Below are 15,685 nucleotides of genomic sequence, written 5' to 3' on the forward strand. Positions count from 1 at the left end.
AAGGGCCGCGCGCAGCCAATCAGCAAAACGCACACTGGGACACTCACGGCTATCAGCGCTGCGCGCCGAGAGCCAATCACAAAGCGCGTCCTTGGCTTCCGGGTTGTATGCGTTGCTAGGCAACCGCGCTTCCGGTGAAATACTCGAAGAGCTGTCATTGACCTTTCTAATTACTATGATGAATAATATATTATTATAGTTCCTTGGGTTTATAGTCATTATGTTTTGTAATATTTTAGGAGTATTGCATATTAATATTGGGTATCATTACCATTATTGTTTTATTTATTATCATCATCATCCTTGTTTTAAGCAGAGTGCAGAGGAAAAATGAATAGTTTTTGAAAAGTCGGTGTCTTTTCACTACTGCCACACACAACTCCTGTTCTTGGTAGGTGGCTGTGCCCCCAGCTGTTTCCCTCAGGTGAAATTTGGGATAAACCTGGAAAACTTAAAAGCAAAACAGGTAACATCCTTTGAACTTCAGTCACACTGTTGTTGTTGTTTTGTTGTGTTTTTTTTTTTTTAATTTAAATACCACTACAGCATATAAAATTACACTTGGAACCGAGGAGAAAAAAATACATAGTCAGATTATTTACATAATTTACATAAAGATGACAAAAATACACTCGGTAGGCAGATGGTGACAGGGGGTGTTACAGCAGGAATCCCACAACACAAACCCACGGGGCTTTCCCACATTTCCACGTGGGAATTCCGTCCTTGTACACAAAAGAACCAACTCCATGATGGAGCAGAAAGGATTTGGCCTTGGAATTGCTTTGGCATGGCTGAAATGTGTCCATCCTCTCCTTATTCCTCTGCATAGTCACCCTCAGCATCCATTTCTTTTTTTAATCTTATTCTGAGGACAGCTCAACATACCTCTGCACTCATTTCTTCAAGCTTTTTTTATCTCTTTTTTAAGTTCAAACACACAAAACCATCAGAGCTGTTACTCTTTAAAAATCCCATTTATACAGCTCATTTTTATGATCATTACTTTTTTTTTAATAAACTTTTAGACCAATTTCAAACTCTCAGTGAAGGCTGGTTGATCTTTAAAATAAGTTCCTGATCTCATGAAATAAAGCTTTGACTAATGGTTTGACACACAAATTTTCTAATTGTCTTAGAACTCTGTGCTATGGTGCCAGTTTTTAACACCATTTTTTCAAGTATTCCTTGAAGTACTTTATTCCAACTTGCTCTGGAGCAGCAGCTCATTTATCTCAAGAAAAGCACTTCAAGCTCCAATTTTTCTCACCCATCATTTTGCTGTTTGCCCAAAAAAATAAATATTCATTTTTCAGTGTTATAAAACCTTTCCAGGGGTGTTGCTGTGTCACTTCAGGAGGTGAGCAAGCCTGAAAATCACTGCTTCCCTGGAAGTTTTTTACTGATCCCATCAGAAGTTGTCACTGGAAGCAACAAAATCCTGTTGAAGGAATCTTCTTCTCAGCCATGTCTGAATTGGATGAATGAAAAATGTGGACTTCTGGTCCAGTTCTTTAGTCCACTTTCACAGCTTTTTCCAAATTTAGGCACCATAAAGAGAGGGAAAAGCTACAGGCCAACTTCCCTGGAGTTTTTTCTAAATTCCACTGACAGTCATGTTAATTATTTCAATGATGGTGTTTTCCACACACTGGCACAGCCGAACATCAGGGTCCAGGCTTGCAGTGTCCCTTGAACAGCTTTTGCTGGAGGAATCTTTACAGAGTCCTGAGAAATCGTGTGGCTTCTCCTTCAGCTGCTGGAGACCTGGAAAATGAAGCAAAGTACACCCAAGTAAGCACTGAGACTTCTTATTTTCCAGCAACGACACAAATATGGATGTTTGAGATTGCAAAGCTGAGCCAGCACCATTCCATGCTTCACCCACAGGTTATTTCCAGGCATTCCAGGACATTTGTGTCTCATTTCCCTGTGTCTGACCCCTCTGGGGAGCTTTTTAAGGCTCTTGACTTACGGGTGATGATGGGGTCGAAGTCTCGTGTCTGTGTAGCAACATCAGAGGCACAAACTTGTCCAATTTGGATCAGCAGGGACATGATGTCCTCGTACAGGGGAGGAAAGGCTTGGCAGAAGGACACCAGGCAAGGCAGGGTGGGCATGAAAAACGTGTAACGCTTGGACTGGGTCAGAACTGCCAAGGAGGAGGAAATGGAGAAGTAAAAATAAACGATTATAAAATCCAACTAAACTGCTGTTACTTTTACAAGAGCAATTAAACAGACAAAACTGCCTTCAGCCTAGAAACATCATCCTGGCTCCCAGAGCAGGGGGTTTGGGGGGTGCTGGGGTGGTACCTGTGAGCAGGGTCCCCATCACATTGATGGCCAGACGAGCCACACTGAGGGATTTGGGCAGGGCATACTGGATACACAGGTAGGAGAGCAACTGGATGGCAAAGATCTGCCAAAACAGAAAAGCAGTGAAGTTACAAGATGTTTTACAACTTCTATCCAAAGCTCTTCACCACACTTTTAACAGTAAGGAAATACTCTGTTTTACCATGAAGGAAATGAAGCCTTAACAATAGTTATTATGATTATTTTTCTGCTAGTATTAAAAAAAATAATCCACATATATTGTCTCAAAACCTCACCCAGACACTATTGCTCCAACATTGATGATGAGCAATAAAGCAGTACACAATGTGCAACAAAACCCTTGCAGAAGATATTTAGGTCTGATATATTCTAGTTTTAACCTTAGTTGATCAGCAGTAACTTAATATTAGAAAGGATTAAATAAAAGCAACTACAAAGTTGGTTCGATACAGAAACAGGGAATCTTTAGCCCAACAAATTCCAGTTGCCTTCAAAGCCAGGCCTTTAATTTAAGGTTAAAGTGCTACAAATATTACCTGAAAATCCCAGGCAAGTTAGAACAGGACGTTGTCAGTGCCTGTTTTATTCTATCCCCTCAGAATTATTTCATCAGGGTTAATACCCACAGGGTTTCTCCAGCCAGGTGAGTGCACTGTACCTGTTTTTCCAGTTCAGGCTGGGCAATGAGCTCAGGAATGAAATCCAGACAGATGTGCATGGATGGGATCCCAGCCACTGTCAGTGCCAGAAGCTCACATGGATAACCCTGTGGGATTAAGAAAACAGATGTGTCAATGTGTCACAGGTGCATTTTAAAAATTCTGCTTCAAATAAGATTTTAAATTACACCTGTGTTAATGCTTTGTTTCAAAATGAATATATTTTTAACTCCCTTTGTTTAGAGTTTGCAGCAGGTCTGTAATGCCAAGGCAACAAGAGGCAGGCTGGATATAAACCCAGGGTCTGAATCAGCTCTTTATCCTCAATATTCAATGATTATTTGCATGGAAGCTCTCTCTCCACTCCCAAAAGGAAAGCAGACTGCAGTGACCTTTTCCTTCTGTGTCTTTCCTGTGCTCCAAATTTCTCCATCAGCCCCAATTTGCTCATTTCACAACTGCCCCATAATGACTTTTTTATCACTTAATCAGTTCCAGGTCAAGGCAAATTACCTCCTTGTAAAGAGCCTGCCATCTGGCAAGGAGCAATTTGATATTCATTAAAAACACATTTATATTTTTTAAATTGCCGATCTTTCCCCTCTTTTCTTTTTTTTTTAATGTGCAGAGCTGCTTTTGCAGGACCAACCTCTGTCCTTCCACTCTAAAGAGATAAACTGTGCCCTAACAACAAGGAAAGATAAGGAGATGTTTACATCTGAAGACAAATTAATTTTGAATAATGGCAATATTAATTTAAAAACACGACCAGAAAAAAGTAACCCACAGAAGATGTGGAACAAGTAATTACAAGATGATCAGGGCAGTTTCCCTTGTTCTGGATGGGCAAACTGAAAAGGGCAGAGGCACAAAGGAGGGGTTTAATGATGAGGAACAGGCAGAGGTTGGCTGCTGCCTTCTCACTACAACCAAGGGGCCAAGCACTGAAATAGGGAGAAGGGGGAGACAGGAAGGAGAAAAGTGGGCTCTTATCACTTCTGAGGAACATCCAGCAGCCCCTGACCACTCCCCTTGGCTCTCTCCTCCCCGGGCAAACCAGCAGAGAGCTCAAGCAGCACAGAGCAGACCTGGAAATGCACGAGTTTGACGATGTTGGGGTCAGCAATGTACATCTGGTGCAGCAGGCAGCAGACGAGGCACTGCACCTCCCGCAGGTTGCACAGCAAACTCTGCTCCTCCTCCTCCTCCTCCTCCTCTGCCTCAGCACCCTGCGGGCTCGGGGAGCCCTGCACATCCCTCAGGAGATCATGAGCACTGCTGCTCTGACCCTTCTCTTCTTCTGTAGGCAAGCAGATCTCCAGAAGGATCTGCACAGCAGCACTGTCCTGGGGAGAAAAGCCACAGGAGATGTTTAAAAACCCCCAGTGAACTAAAACATATCAAATACAAAATAAGGACAATTTAAAAAATTGAAGGTTGTCATGTGATTAGGATTTCTACCTATAGATTTTTTTAAGTACAGAATGGAAATGACTCAGCTTAAGGATCACAAATCCTGTAGAACATTTAAAAAACTTCAACACTCTATCTCAATCAAGATGCAAAGAAAAAAAAAAGGCTAAATCAAACAAAATATCATAATCACAAATGAAGAATAAATTCAGTGCAATCTCATATTGCTTCAAAATAAATATCCAGTGGTCCCTTAAAGCATCCAGAGCAGACAAAATATGCACAGGGCCATGTAATTCACAGTATTCATCACCCTGCTCATTTAAATTTAAAACTTCCTATTAACTCAAAAATCATATTATAATGGGAACTCCCTATGTGACATTTTTCCAGAGAGAAGGATGAAGAGATGTCTGGGGAACAGGATTACTCAAGAATTTTCATAAGCTAAGGAAGTGAACCATCCTTCAGCCTCCCACTTTCCAGTGCTGGCTGCTTCTCTGAAACACCTTTCAGATGATCAGGCACGGGTCTGTCACATTTATTGATGTTTTACTGCTCCAAATCCAACCACATAAACAGCCTCTGGATCACACAAGCATCAAGGCAAAAGGGCTGGTGTGCAGAACCTTTCTGTTCTGACAGAACAAGCACTACCAAAGTAGTACATCAGCACAAAGCTTCAACTAGAAAAAAGAAAATATTTAACTATCTGAATACAGAGGCAGTTTTCCACGGTAACAGAAGCTGGTAAAAAAAAAAATTAAAATACCTAATTTTTTAATTTCCTGTTTCTGCATTTCTCTTTCATCACTGTTTTTCCTCACACCATGGAATAGCCATTTCTTCCCTCTTACCTGAGCAGCAAGCAAAGCATTTTTTAACTCTTCCCTTGTAACTTCTGGGGCCTCTGGACCCACTGCATTGTTTTGGGATGGCCTAATGTCCTGCTCTGCTGTTTCCTTCAGGTGAGCATTAAGGTAAGCTTTGGAAGCAAGAAGATATCCATTCAACATGTGCAAAATGATATCCATCAGAGGAGGACTCCTGAGATGGGAACAGTAAAACAAAGGCATTTCAGTAACATGAGCAAACTAAAAGCACTCCCAAAGGCTGTAGCACCACAGCTTCTCCTCTGGCATCACTGACATCTGGAGGAACCAATGTCCAAGTACTGCAAAGATTCCCCTGGGAAATGAAGCAAACCTGCCTCTGTCACATCCATCAGCAGTACCCACTGGCAGAAACTTGCCCAAAAGGATGGAATAACCTAGAGGCACAAGAGCTGGAAGGATGTTAGAGCTAAACCTCACCCACCACCACGTGGCAGCAGCCATTTCCTACATGCTGCAAATTCTGTTTACCACAAATTCACACACCCAAATCCAAAATGGATGAGCCATGTGCAAATCCCGAAGTTTTCAAAGCAAAGTTGGACAGGATGAAATGCTGGAACAGCAGGTCCAGCTCCACAGTCCTCAGGCCAAACTTAAAACAACACAGATGCAACTGCCAAGTTTCTGTGATTAGTCTGAAAAGATGTTTTGGAGTGCTGAAAGCTTTTAGAAGCTTTCTGTTGGACACCTTTATGTCAAGCACTCACTGTGCAGCAGCACAGACACTCACCTGTGAACTCTCTGATCACACCTCAGTACAATCAGGGGATCAATCATCAGATCATTCTGGGTGTATTTCTGCTGTCGCACTATTTTTGCTGAAGGCTGCAGGGCATTAACAGTCATCACCCACAACCTAAAATAAGAATATTTTTAGGATTTTTTAAATAGAAGATTTGTATAAGGGGTTCCCTAAGCATTTGGTCACTCAGACATATTTTTCTAGGCCTATCAATTAGCACAAACCCCATTTGCAGCCCTTGAAGTCAACCAAGGTGCAGTTAACTTACACTCCCTGGACTTTGAGCAGTTTTCACTGCAGTACAGCATCCACTTCCTAAAAAAAGGCATTTTCTTATCAAAGTGAGTTTCCATTCCATCAGTAATTCATCACAAACAATGGACACCTGTATTTTAAAATGAAAACTTCCTTTCCCCTGAGAATAAAAACCACCTTCCTTTTAAATGCAAAGCTTCAAAATGTCAACAAACTGAAAGAAAATGCAGCTCCAACACATTCTATTCAGTCACAGCCTCCAATCTCCCAGATAATGGCATTATGTTATTATTTTTTAAAGAAAAAGTGGCCTCCCACCTATGTGCACCAAGAAACCAAACAGTATTTTGAGCCTTGATACCTTCTGGGCATGACAGTGTTCAGAACCATCCAGAGTTTATTGACAGCCTGCAGGATCCCCCGTGGGACTCCAGCTTCCAGCAAGAGATTCATGTTTGAGGTCAACACTTCTGCATAGGGGATCAACTCTCCAGCTGAGAGAAGGGTCAAATGTTCCAGGATCTGCATCAGCTGGGTGTGATTTCCAGGCAGCATGGAAAAGGCTGTAAAACAGAAACAACAAACAGAAACAACAGGATCTTGGTAAAACTGGACTTCTGACATTTGAAGAGTTGAAGCATTTTGGTTATGCAAACGCAGTATGATCACACATTTCCAAATCTATTATATTAGGGAAGAATTTACTTGGAATGAAGTTCTTTACCTTCTTGGAGCTGTTTGGGGGAGTGGTTCTTGGCCATGTTGGTGAGGAGCATCCTCCTGAGCAGGGCGTCGGTGCCGGTGATCTGCTCCTCGCAGATCCAGTCATCCACAATGCACAGGTGAGGGTAGTTGGTGGCCAGGAGCCTCAGCAGGGCAGAGTGCAACCCTTGGGGACATCCAAGGACAGGGACATCCATCAGGGACATCCACAGCTCAGATCTGAGCAGCTGCATCTGTCACCTGAACACTTCTGTGCCTTTTATTTCAACCCCTGAGCTGAAGTGCTGCCCAGCAGCTCAGTGAGGTGCACGTCCACAGCCTCGTTCTCCAACAGAGAGCAAAAGTTACCCTTGGGAAAGTAACTCCTAAACTCAGCCTGGAATATTGACATTCTCAGGTAACTCCTACCCTAAAACCTGCCCTAGGGAGGTAAGGCCTAGTCTAGAAGGAACTGCTTTCCTCACACTTTCACTGTGACTCTTCAAACATCTCTGTAACCTCAGTAGCTACTCATGACAGATTTTAAAAGCAAGAAAAAGGAAAGCAAGCCATGAAAAAAGCAACAGCCACTGAGCTGAGAGCACTCAGCCTCTCTTTTCACATGCTTTAGACCTCCAGACACGTTTTTACCTCCCAGCTCCTGCTGCAGCCCCTGTGCCTGCCGGATGAGGTACTTGATTGGAATCTGATCCATCAATGCTGAGGAGTAGGACTTGGGTTTTCTCTGCATTGCAGCTACAAGGGAACAGGACAAGAAACCACATGTAGCAGTTACAGCTAAAAACAAAATATTTCTCCAACTGGATCGATAAAGAAAATGTAAAGCACTTGTCTCTATATTATCCTGGCAAAATCGAGAAAATATCAAATAACTGTAATTGATTTTATAGCATTTCAGGCTTCCTTGAATAACATGAAGAAAAAAGATTGAATACTATTGGAAGTTTTGTGCCTTAAAAAGTGCTGGTAAAAACACACACCAGATATAAACAATGAATTTTCACTGAAACTTAATTCCATCAATAAAATACACAACAGTCTTTTAGTACTGATTCAAAGTCTCCAGATCAAAAGTAAAAAATGGGATCATTAAGTATTACCAACTATAAAATTGACAACTCAAAGAATTAAGTGTGTGCATGTCTGATGACACAAGAATAAATTAAGACCTCAAATAATTCTGAAGTCTTGGTTAATTGTCGTTGTATTCATTAGATGCTCATAACATTTCTTAAAACTCAGCTTAGACCTCTTTCAATCTGCAAAACAAATTACACCAGTAGAGAGTTTTAGCAGGAACTTTACATCCTGAATCTCTACAGCAATATTTTATTTAATCCAAACTTCTAGAAGTTTTATGCTGTGCTTAAATCTGACAGAAGCATGAACTTTTCTCCTCTTTGCACCCAATCTTCAGTTAATCTGTTCCCACCTGATGCTCTCACATTTACCTAGAATCTTTGTGTTGGCCAGCAGTGCCTCTTCATAGGACAGGACGTAGTAGAGGACCAGCAGTTGTGTGGTGATGCTGAAGCGCTGCGTGGGACGAGTATTTTCTCCCTGCACATAAAACCACACACAAAGGTCAGGTTGCATTCCTGATTCTTGGGAAGAAAAATTTGCATTCACCCACAAATATGATGAATATCTGAGTAACAAGATTCACTTCAAAACAGACGACTGTCACTGTAGCAGGAGGGAGCTTAGTGAAAACGAAACGTGTGAAGCAACTTAACACAAATACAAAATCCTGAAGTACAAGAAAGACCCAAACAAGATGATTACCCCAGAGAGTCCTTGGAAAACATTGAGGATCTCCTGTTCTGTGACAGGCTGGTTGGTGGCCTCTGGGTTGGATTTGGATGCAGGAGTGAGGATGGAGTTAATGTAGACATCAATAAGGGGAAGCAGCTGGGGGTGCAGTGGGGTGCTGGTCTCACAGAGCTGCCGATAGATCCAGTCCTGCAAGAGAACATCCCATGACACGAGCAGCTGCCAGTCTGCTTTGTCTGCAACTACAACCTCTTTCAATAAATGAGGCGCTGACTTTGGAAGTGTCACATCAGCTCTCAACTGGTCATAAACTCTGTATGCTCGACCCTGATTCACAAATAGAACTTGTCCTGGCTGGAAAATCATTCTGACTACGATTAAGCACAGATGGAGGAGAGAGATTTATTTTTTTTAACTTCATTAAGCTGTGGTCTCTGGGTTGCAGAGCTAGAAATGGGCACCCTAACTTAAAACACAGTTCATTCTTAAATTACATGGTAGGAAGGTACAAGATAAATCAAGAATTCTGCTCCTCTAAGTCAACCAGCCTGTAAAACCTCATCAGCATTCAGAATTATGAACAGAAGTAAAACAAAGGTGGTACCTTAATGGATACTTTGTGCTTGGTGAAGGAACGACTCTTTAAGAGCTGGTAAATGCAGTGAATGGGCAAAAAGCCAGTGATGTTGGCACTGAGGTTGCCTGTCACAGGCACACGGACAGCGTGGGCTGTGACCACCTGAAAGGAAGGGACAACAAACAGAAAAACACCACTGAGCACAAGGCACAAGGTGTCCAAGTCACACAGCCCTGACTGGCATCTCCTCATTTTTGGGGAATACCCCAAAGGGAAAGGAAAGGAGGGGGGGGAAAAATCCCTGGGTTGAAAATACCTGTTCAGTGAAAATCTCCTGTGTGAAGATTGTCTTCATTCTGCTGAGCGAGCTGGGCTTAATAACAATCTGAAATTCAAAGAAAGTACTTAGAATTGCAAGTTCTATCTTTCCTGTAACTAAGGACTGCAAATTTGTTTTATAAACTGTTAACTTTTAGCATTTTAAAACTTGTCTGTTCTCCAGGTATCCCAGCCAATTCACATCTATATCAAATGTCAAACAGAACTATTCTCCAATGTCAAAAGTTAAATGTCAAAGTTCATCACCCCATGTCTTCCTTGTCCTAAAAACTCCCTACCCAGCTTTTACATCTGGTGAAGCACTGTTTCACAAGAGTGAACTGTTGGCAAATCTCCTTTGGCAATTCACCAAAATGAATTTTTACGTATAGAAATATTTCTTTTCACTATTTAAAACATAAGCTTTGCAGCTCAATTTGGAAACTACTTCAGCTAGTCTTCTAAAAAAGTTCATTTATAGGAAAGAATTATTTCAACAAGGCACCACTTTTTGAAGGTACTTTTATCATCACATTCCTCTGTATCAAGAGCTATGCACATTTTAATGTTCTTCCAGAGGAATTATTACTAATTTTTCAGGTTATATTTTAACAGACAAATGTACAGGCTAGAAACAGTTCAGGATTTACCTTCATTCCCAAGGTGGAACAGACCAAATCAATGATGGCACTGAGCTGGTTGCTATGGAAATACATGGCTACCAAGAGAAGCATCTCTCCAAAGGAAGCAGACACACCAGAAATGCTGATGATAACAAAGAGGAAGAAACACAGGACATAAGTAAATAGGGCATAAACAAATGTGAGATTACTGGAACCACTAAAAGAAATCCAGCCTGCTCTCACCTTTCAAAGTAGGCTTCTTCCTTTATCATCCAACTGAGCCACATCACCATGAGCTGCTCCTGTTCTGGGGTGCTGCACAAAGAAAATCCTGAATAGATGCTTTTCCCAGAAAACCAGCGTTAGTTTTAATGTCTCTTGCAAAAAAGCCAGTATTTGGGGAATCTTACACCAGGAGACTTTTTGCCACTTTTACTCTTTGCTTCACTTTAGCATCCAACTGCTGATAAGCAGTGATATTTGGCACAAAGGTCACTCCAACTGTCAGGTAACTTCCTTTTTGGAATGCACCCAACAGAAAGCTACACCCCTGAATTATCTGCACTGCTTCTCTCTAAGGAATTTAGCTATGAACTTGTTCCATGGAAAAGTGAATTAGTCAGGCCTACTTCAGTCTTCAAAAAACCACTCACACTAAGCTCATGCTAATGCTCACCTCTCTGACTTGCTATAAAGCAAGAGTGGAATATCCATCACTCAACACAGAGAGAGACAAATCCCTCCCATCAACACACAGAGATTTTATAAAGAATTAGGGAAAAAAAAAAAAAACGTGCAGCTCTGGGAAGGGCATTGCCTTAATGATGCTAAAACAGTCAGATCTTCCAAAGCTCCTCCTGTATTGAGAGTACCTGACCAGAGTGGAGAAGGCCAGGAGCATGCAGAAGGACAGCGACACGAAGCGGACACCGGCCGGGGTCGCGGGAGGGCGGCTCGTCATCAGCTGCAGGAGCTGCTCAGCTTCCTCATCCGTGGGCCTGAGCAGGACACACAACAAAACAAAGCTCAGGATTTAACAGGGGAGTCATTTCCAGTCTCTCACAATGGTTAAAGATTGAATTTTCCCTGTTATTTGATCTATCAAGGTGGTAATTTGCTCTGAACTTAAAGGCATAAAAATCTCTGTAAAGAGACAACAGTGAAAAAACTTCTCCAGGATATAATCTTGGCTATAGTACAAACTACTTAAATTAAAACTGACAATGCATAAAGATGCTACATTAGCACTTTCCAAAAAGTGAGAGCAAAGGAATAGAAATTCAAAATCCATAAAATGTATGTTGCTAGAAGAGAAAACAGCTGATAACTCTATACACTGCTCCAACCACGTGGGTTTAGAGTCCCCCTACCAAGTCTGCAGAAGTGATTTTGTACCAACAGAGGACTGAAATTGGTGAGTATTCCCAGAAGCGCCCAAAGCCCTCAGCCTCAGCTGAAATGGGCAGCCAGGAAGAAAAGGCCAGAGGATGAGAGGGCTCCTTACTTGAGGCCGGCGATGCCCATGAGAGCGCAGTAGAGCCGCAGCAGGGCGCTGGCCTTCACCACGTGCTCCTCCTTGAGCCCCGAGTACACCGACACGTTGGGCTCCGTGTCGGCCTCAGCCTCCTCCACGATGTGGGTGCTGCGCACCGTGGGCAGGATCCCCATGAGCTCCAGCAGCAGCTGCCTCCTCATCTGCCACAGCACAGAGCTGATGTTATCTTTTTTTCTCTGTGTTAGAGGTTAAAAGATGGGAACAATGTCAAATTCAGCCCATCCAACAATGTATTTTCTATAGAAGAGTTTTCATACTCAAAGGAAGAAGGTTATTTTTTAAAAAAGCAGTTTTCAGTTTCAAGCTTTAACTAAAGTCACCTAAGCAAGTCAAGATGCATCTTCCCACTGTGAACACTGAGGGTGAACGTATTTATCAGGTAAGTATCACAGACGTGTAATTCACTTGTTTCTATGCCTACAAACCTCTCAAGGGAACAACCAAATAGCTGCTGCCTTCAGGGACATTATTTATAGACCCGAGAGCCCCATAAGAGGAGGTTGCCTTGTAAAGGTTCCTCCAAAATGTGCAACAGCATGTATGTGCATTCACACAAATCTGCAGCACACGTCCAGAAGAGTTACAGCAAGCTACAAGGATATTTCTTTAAAAGCAGAATACTCAAAGATTTTCCTACCTGTTGGCCATTTCGGATGAAAGTTCCAAACCAAGTCCGAACCTTTGCATTTGTTCCAAGCAACAAGCCACTCACAAAACACACCAGGTCACTCACTCCATCATCTGAGGCTTCGTTCTTGGTGTGATCCAAGGTCAAAGCCACACCAAGACCCGGCAGGTGACATTCCTCCACCTGGATAAAACACTCAGGCTCAGACATCTTTGTTGGGTTTGAAGCTTCGGGAGGGTTCTTTATGATTGTTCTCATGACAGACTCACCACCATGCCCCTGACCCTCAGGGCTTGGGAAGGGTTCATCTTGCACAGGTGCCGAAGAGCTTCAGTTCTGCGCCGGCCTCCGACGCTCTCCTCATCCTGCCGCTCGCCGTTCTTAATCAAACCTCTGCACACTAAAGAGCCAACAGCTGCTCTGAGGCAATTTATGCAAATGAACACCTCATCACAGCTCACTGGAAGGGACAAGAACTCTTAGCAGGGATAGGGGAGGTTCTCAGCCCTCAGCCATTCCCTGCCCAATCAGCCTTTGTGACAGTGACCTTCAGACGAAAAGCTGTGACACACACAGCGAGCCCAGCCTTGCAATCAGGCTGCAAAAAATAGCAATCAACAGGTTCAGGTGGCAGCACCCAGCAGTTCAAACCTGCACAACTCGTGGTTTAGCCCAGAATTAAACACACTACTAGAAATTATTTCAAAAGCTGAAGGAGAACTCACCCTCATTGAAGCTGTCAGGGACATTGGCCACCAGAAGGCAAAGGAACCAGGCTCCATTCTTAACGTGCAGCAGAGCTTCGGCCACATCCACTATTGGCAACAGTGATGGCAGCTCTGCATGGAAGGAGGGTGTTAAAAGTCACAATGTTTCACTGGGAAACAAAAACCCTGTTTCCAAGAGCTGCACAGCTTAGATTAACTTACATCTGTCACAACAGCTCCCAAAGTTTTGTTATGTTTGGGATAGGTCAAAAAAGCCCATAAATACAGAAACACCACACACCTGCTTGCAAAATGCAGAGAACATCTGCTGCCTCCTCCAGGTAAACAGGACTCTCAAAGAGCTCAGAAGATTTGAGGAAAAACTCACCATTTGATTCTGACACCTGCAAGACAACATTTATCATCAGTGAATAGGTTTTATCGAGCAATTTATCTAAATCTGATTTAATTCAGTAGGTTTAATGGATTAAAAACTGCCAAAAACATAAAGCTATCAACACAGAACAAGCAGGAGAAGTTTGTAGAATAATAAATATTTACTACTGGAAATACTTCAAAACAGATGGTGTCATTGCTTCTTTTCTGAAGAAAAATAGCCCACTGACATTCTAAGTTTATACCAGGAAAATAAAATGTTTGGTGAGGAAGGAAGCAGGGAAAGAGAAATATGATGGCTACTATCACACTGCAATAGGAACAAAGAATGAGATGGAGAAAAGTCATCACTTCGTTTCCAAATAATTTCTGCACTGACAGATCACCAAATCACATTATGTTTGAGTACAAGATATTATGAAGTTTCTAAAACATCAGCAAAGACTTTCTTTAGGAAGTCACAAAGAGATTAAGCACAAGCCACTGTTCAATCTGACTGAGATTGTGAATCTTGATAAAGCAGCAAAGGACTGGAGAGCTCACACCACCAGCAGCACCAGAAACAACCAGCCAGTCCAGAGGGCAACCTAAAACTCACAAATATCCACCTCTGGGGAAGTTCACCTTGTTCATAATGGCCAGCAACTCGCTCAGCACCAGCCGGAGCCGCCGAGGAGAGTCACTGTGCTCAAACTCCAGTGTCAGCCCGTGCTGCAGCTGAGACACCAAGATGCTTTCTCCACTGCCACCTCCCAGCTTGTGCCTGGCACACAATTCAAAACAACAAGTATTAAACGTTTCTGCAAAGACAGAAATGCTTCCGGTTAAAGGAAGGCAGCAGTTCTGCAGGGGTCTGCTCTACCGTGCCACAGATCTGCAAAGACTGCTGTAATTGCAGTGCAAGAAAATTAATTCATTACATTATCAAAACTTCAAAATGCTTCTATTCCCCAGCAGCACAAACAGTCAGGAAAGCACATCCACCTGAGCTGTCCCTTCATCCCAGATCCATCCCAGCCCTTCCCTGCCGGGACAGCTCCCGCTGAGCATCCCACACCCTCTGCTGAGGGAGCAGATCCCCAGGACACACAGCTAAACCCCAGCACATCCCACACCCTCTGCTGAGGGAGCGGATCCCCAGGACACACAGCTAAACCCCAGCACATCCCACACCCTCTGCTGAGGGAGCAGATCCCCAGGACACACAGCTAAACCCCAGCACATCCCACACCCTCTGCTGAGGGAGCAGATCCCCAGGACACACAGCTAAACCCCAGGGCTTTCCTAGGAGATGATCAAGGGACACGAACGGCCGGGGCCGTCCGGCGCTTAAACAGCTGCAGCTGGAACAGCTGGAAAAGCCACACGGCGCTTCCCCCACAGATCTCTGCTCTCTGCGTTACCGGAGCTGCTGCTCCTTGCTGGCGTCCTGCTCCAGCGCGTGGAAATCCACGGACAGCAGCGCCACGATGGAGTTGACCGCCTCGACCCCCGAGAGCAGCCGCAGGATCAGCTTCTTGTCCTGCGCCCAGCTCTGGCTCTGGTCGGCGGGCGCGCACAGCGCCATGCGCACGAGGCAGGGCAGCAGCAGCCGCAGCTCGGGGTCGCTCAGCGCAGCCAGGCGCACCACATCCACCTTCTGCATCGCCTCGAAGGCGTAGGGACTGACGAACTGCAGCGCCGAGCACTCGGACATGGCGGCAGCAGCGGCTCCCTCACGGCCCCGCGCCCACCCGCCGCCGCCACTACCGGGGGAAACGGGAAGTGACGTCACGGCGGGAGGGCGGGAAAGGCTGAGGGGAGAAAGGGAGAGGCGAGAAGAGCTGAGCGGCACCGCCCTGCCCGCCCCATCAATAAACCCACGTCACGAACAAGGCTTCATGAATAATTTATTCCGTTTGAATTTTTTTGTTTTTTTAAAAAGTATAAACTTTTTTTTTCTTCTTCATTTCCTCGCTCGCAATTTGTACAACTCAGTGTTTATGGCATTCGGCAGAAATAGTGTTTGTTCCTTAAATCTCTTTTTTTTGTTTCGGGGTTTTGTCACGATAAATACGAGGGCGGCTCGGCCGAGGGCACAT

The 15,685-nt window shown here is 43.8% G+C and overlaps 1 protein-coding gene across 1 annotated transcript; it reads right to left on the reverse strand.

The window, feature by feature from the left end:
• Positions 1 to 512: 512 nt before the first annotated feature.
• INTS2 (integrator complex subunit 2) lies at positions 513 to 15,321 on the reverse strand. Its single transcript, XM_062507206.1, has 24 exons — positions 15,008 to 15,321; positions 14,229 to 14,367; positions 13,510 to 13,612; positions 13,227 to 13,340; positions 12,771 to 12,901; positions 12,511 to 12,684; positions 11,823 to 12,049; positions 11,191 to 11,316; positions 10,562 to 10,633; positions 10,346 to 10,460; positions 9,694 to 9,762; positions 9,405 to 9,539; positions 8,813 to 8,989; positions 8,479 to 8,587; positions 7,658 to 7,762; positions 7,029 to 7,193; positions 6,666 to 6,867; positions 6,038 to 6,163; positions 5,269 to 5,458; positions 4,087 to 4,344; positions 2,998 to 3,105; positions 2,316 to 2,421; positions 1,976 to 2,152; positions 513 to 1,767 (listed from the first exon to the last, which is right to left on the reverse strand). The coding sequence occupies exons 1-24, from the start codon at positions 15,298 to 15,300 to the stop codon at positions 1,598 to 1,600; spliced, it is 3,591 nt and encodes a 1,196-aa protein (XP_062363190.1). The 5' UTR covers positions 15,301 to 15,321; the 3' UTR covers positions 513 to 1,597.
• Positions 15,322 to 15,685: the final 364 nt, after the last annotated feature.

Source organism: Cinclus cinclus, chromosome 22 (assembly GCF_963662255.1).
Source record: "Cinclus cinclus chromosome 22, bCinCin1.1, whole genome shotgun sequence".
NCBI classification, from domain to species: domain Eukaryota; kingdom Metazoa; phylum Chordata; class Aves; order Passeriformes; family Cinclidae; genus Cinclus; species Cinclus cinclus.

Excerpts from the sequence above, each read along its gene's own strand:
- INTS2 (XM_062507206.1), bottom strand. The coding sequence starts at position 15,300 with ATGTCCGAGTGCTCGGCGCTGCAGTTCGTCAGTCCCTACGCCTTCGAG. Across the intron at positions 8,588-8,812 it reads TTTTCCAAGGACTCTCTGGG|GGAGAAAATACTCGTCCCAC; the intron begins GTAATCATCTTG and ends TTTTATGTGCAG. Across the intron at positions 2,153-2,315 it reads GATGGGGACCCTGCTCACAG|TTCTGACCCAGTCCAAGCGT; the intron begins GTACCACCCCAG and ends CCTCCTTGGCAG.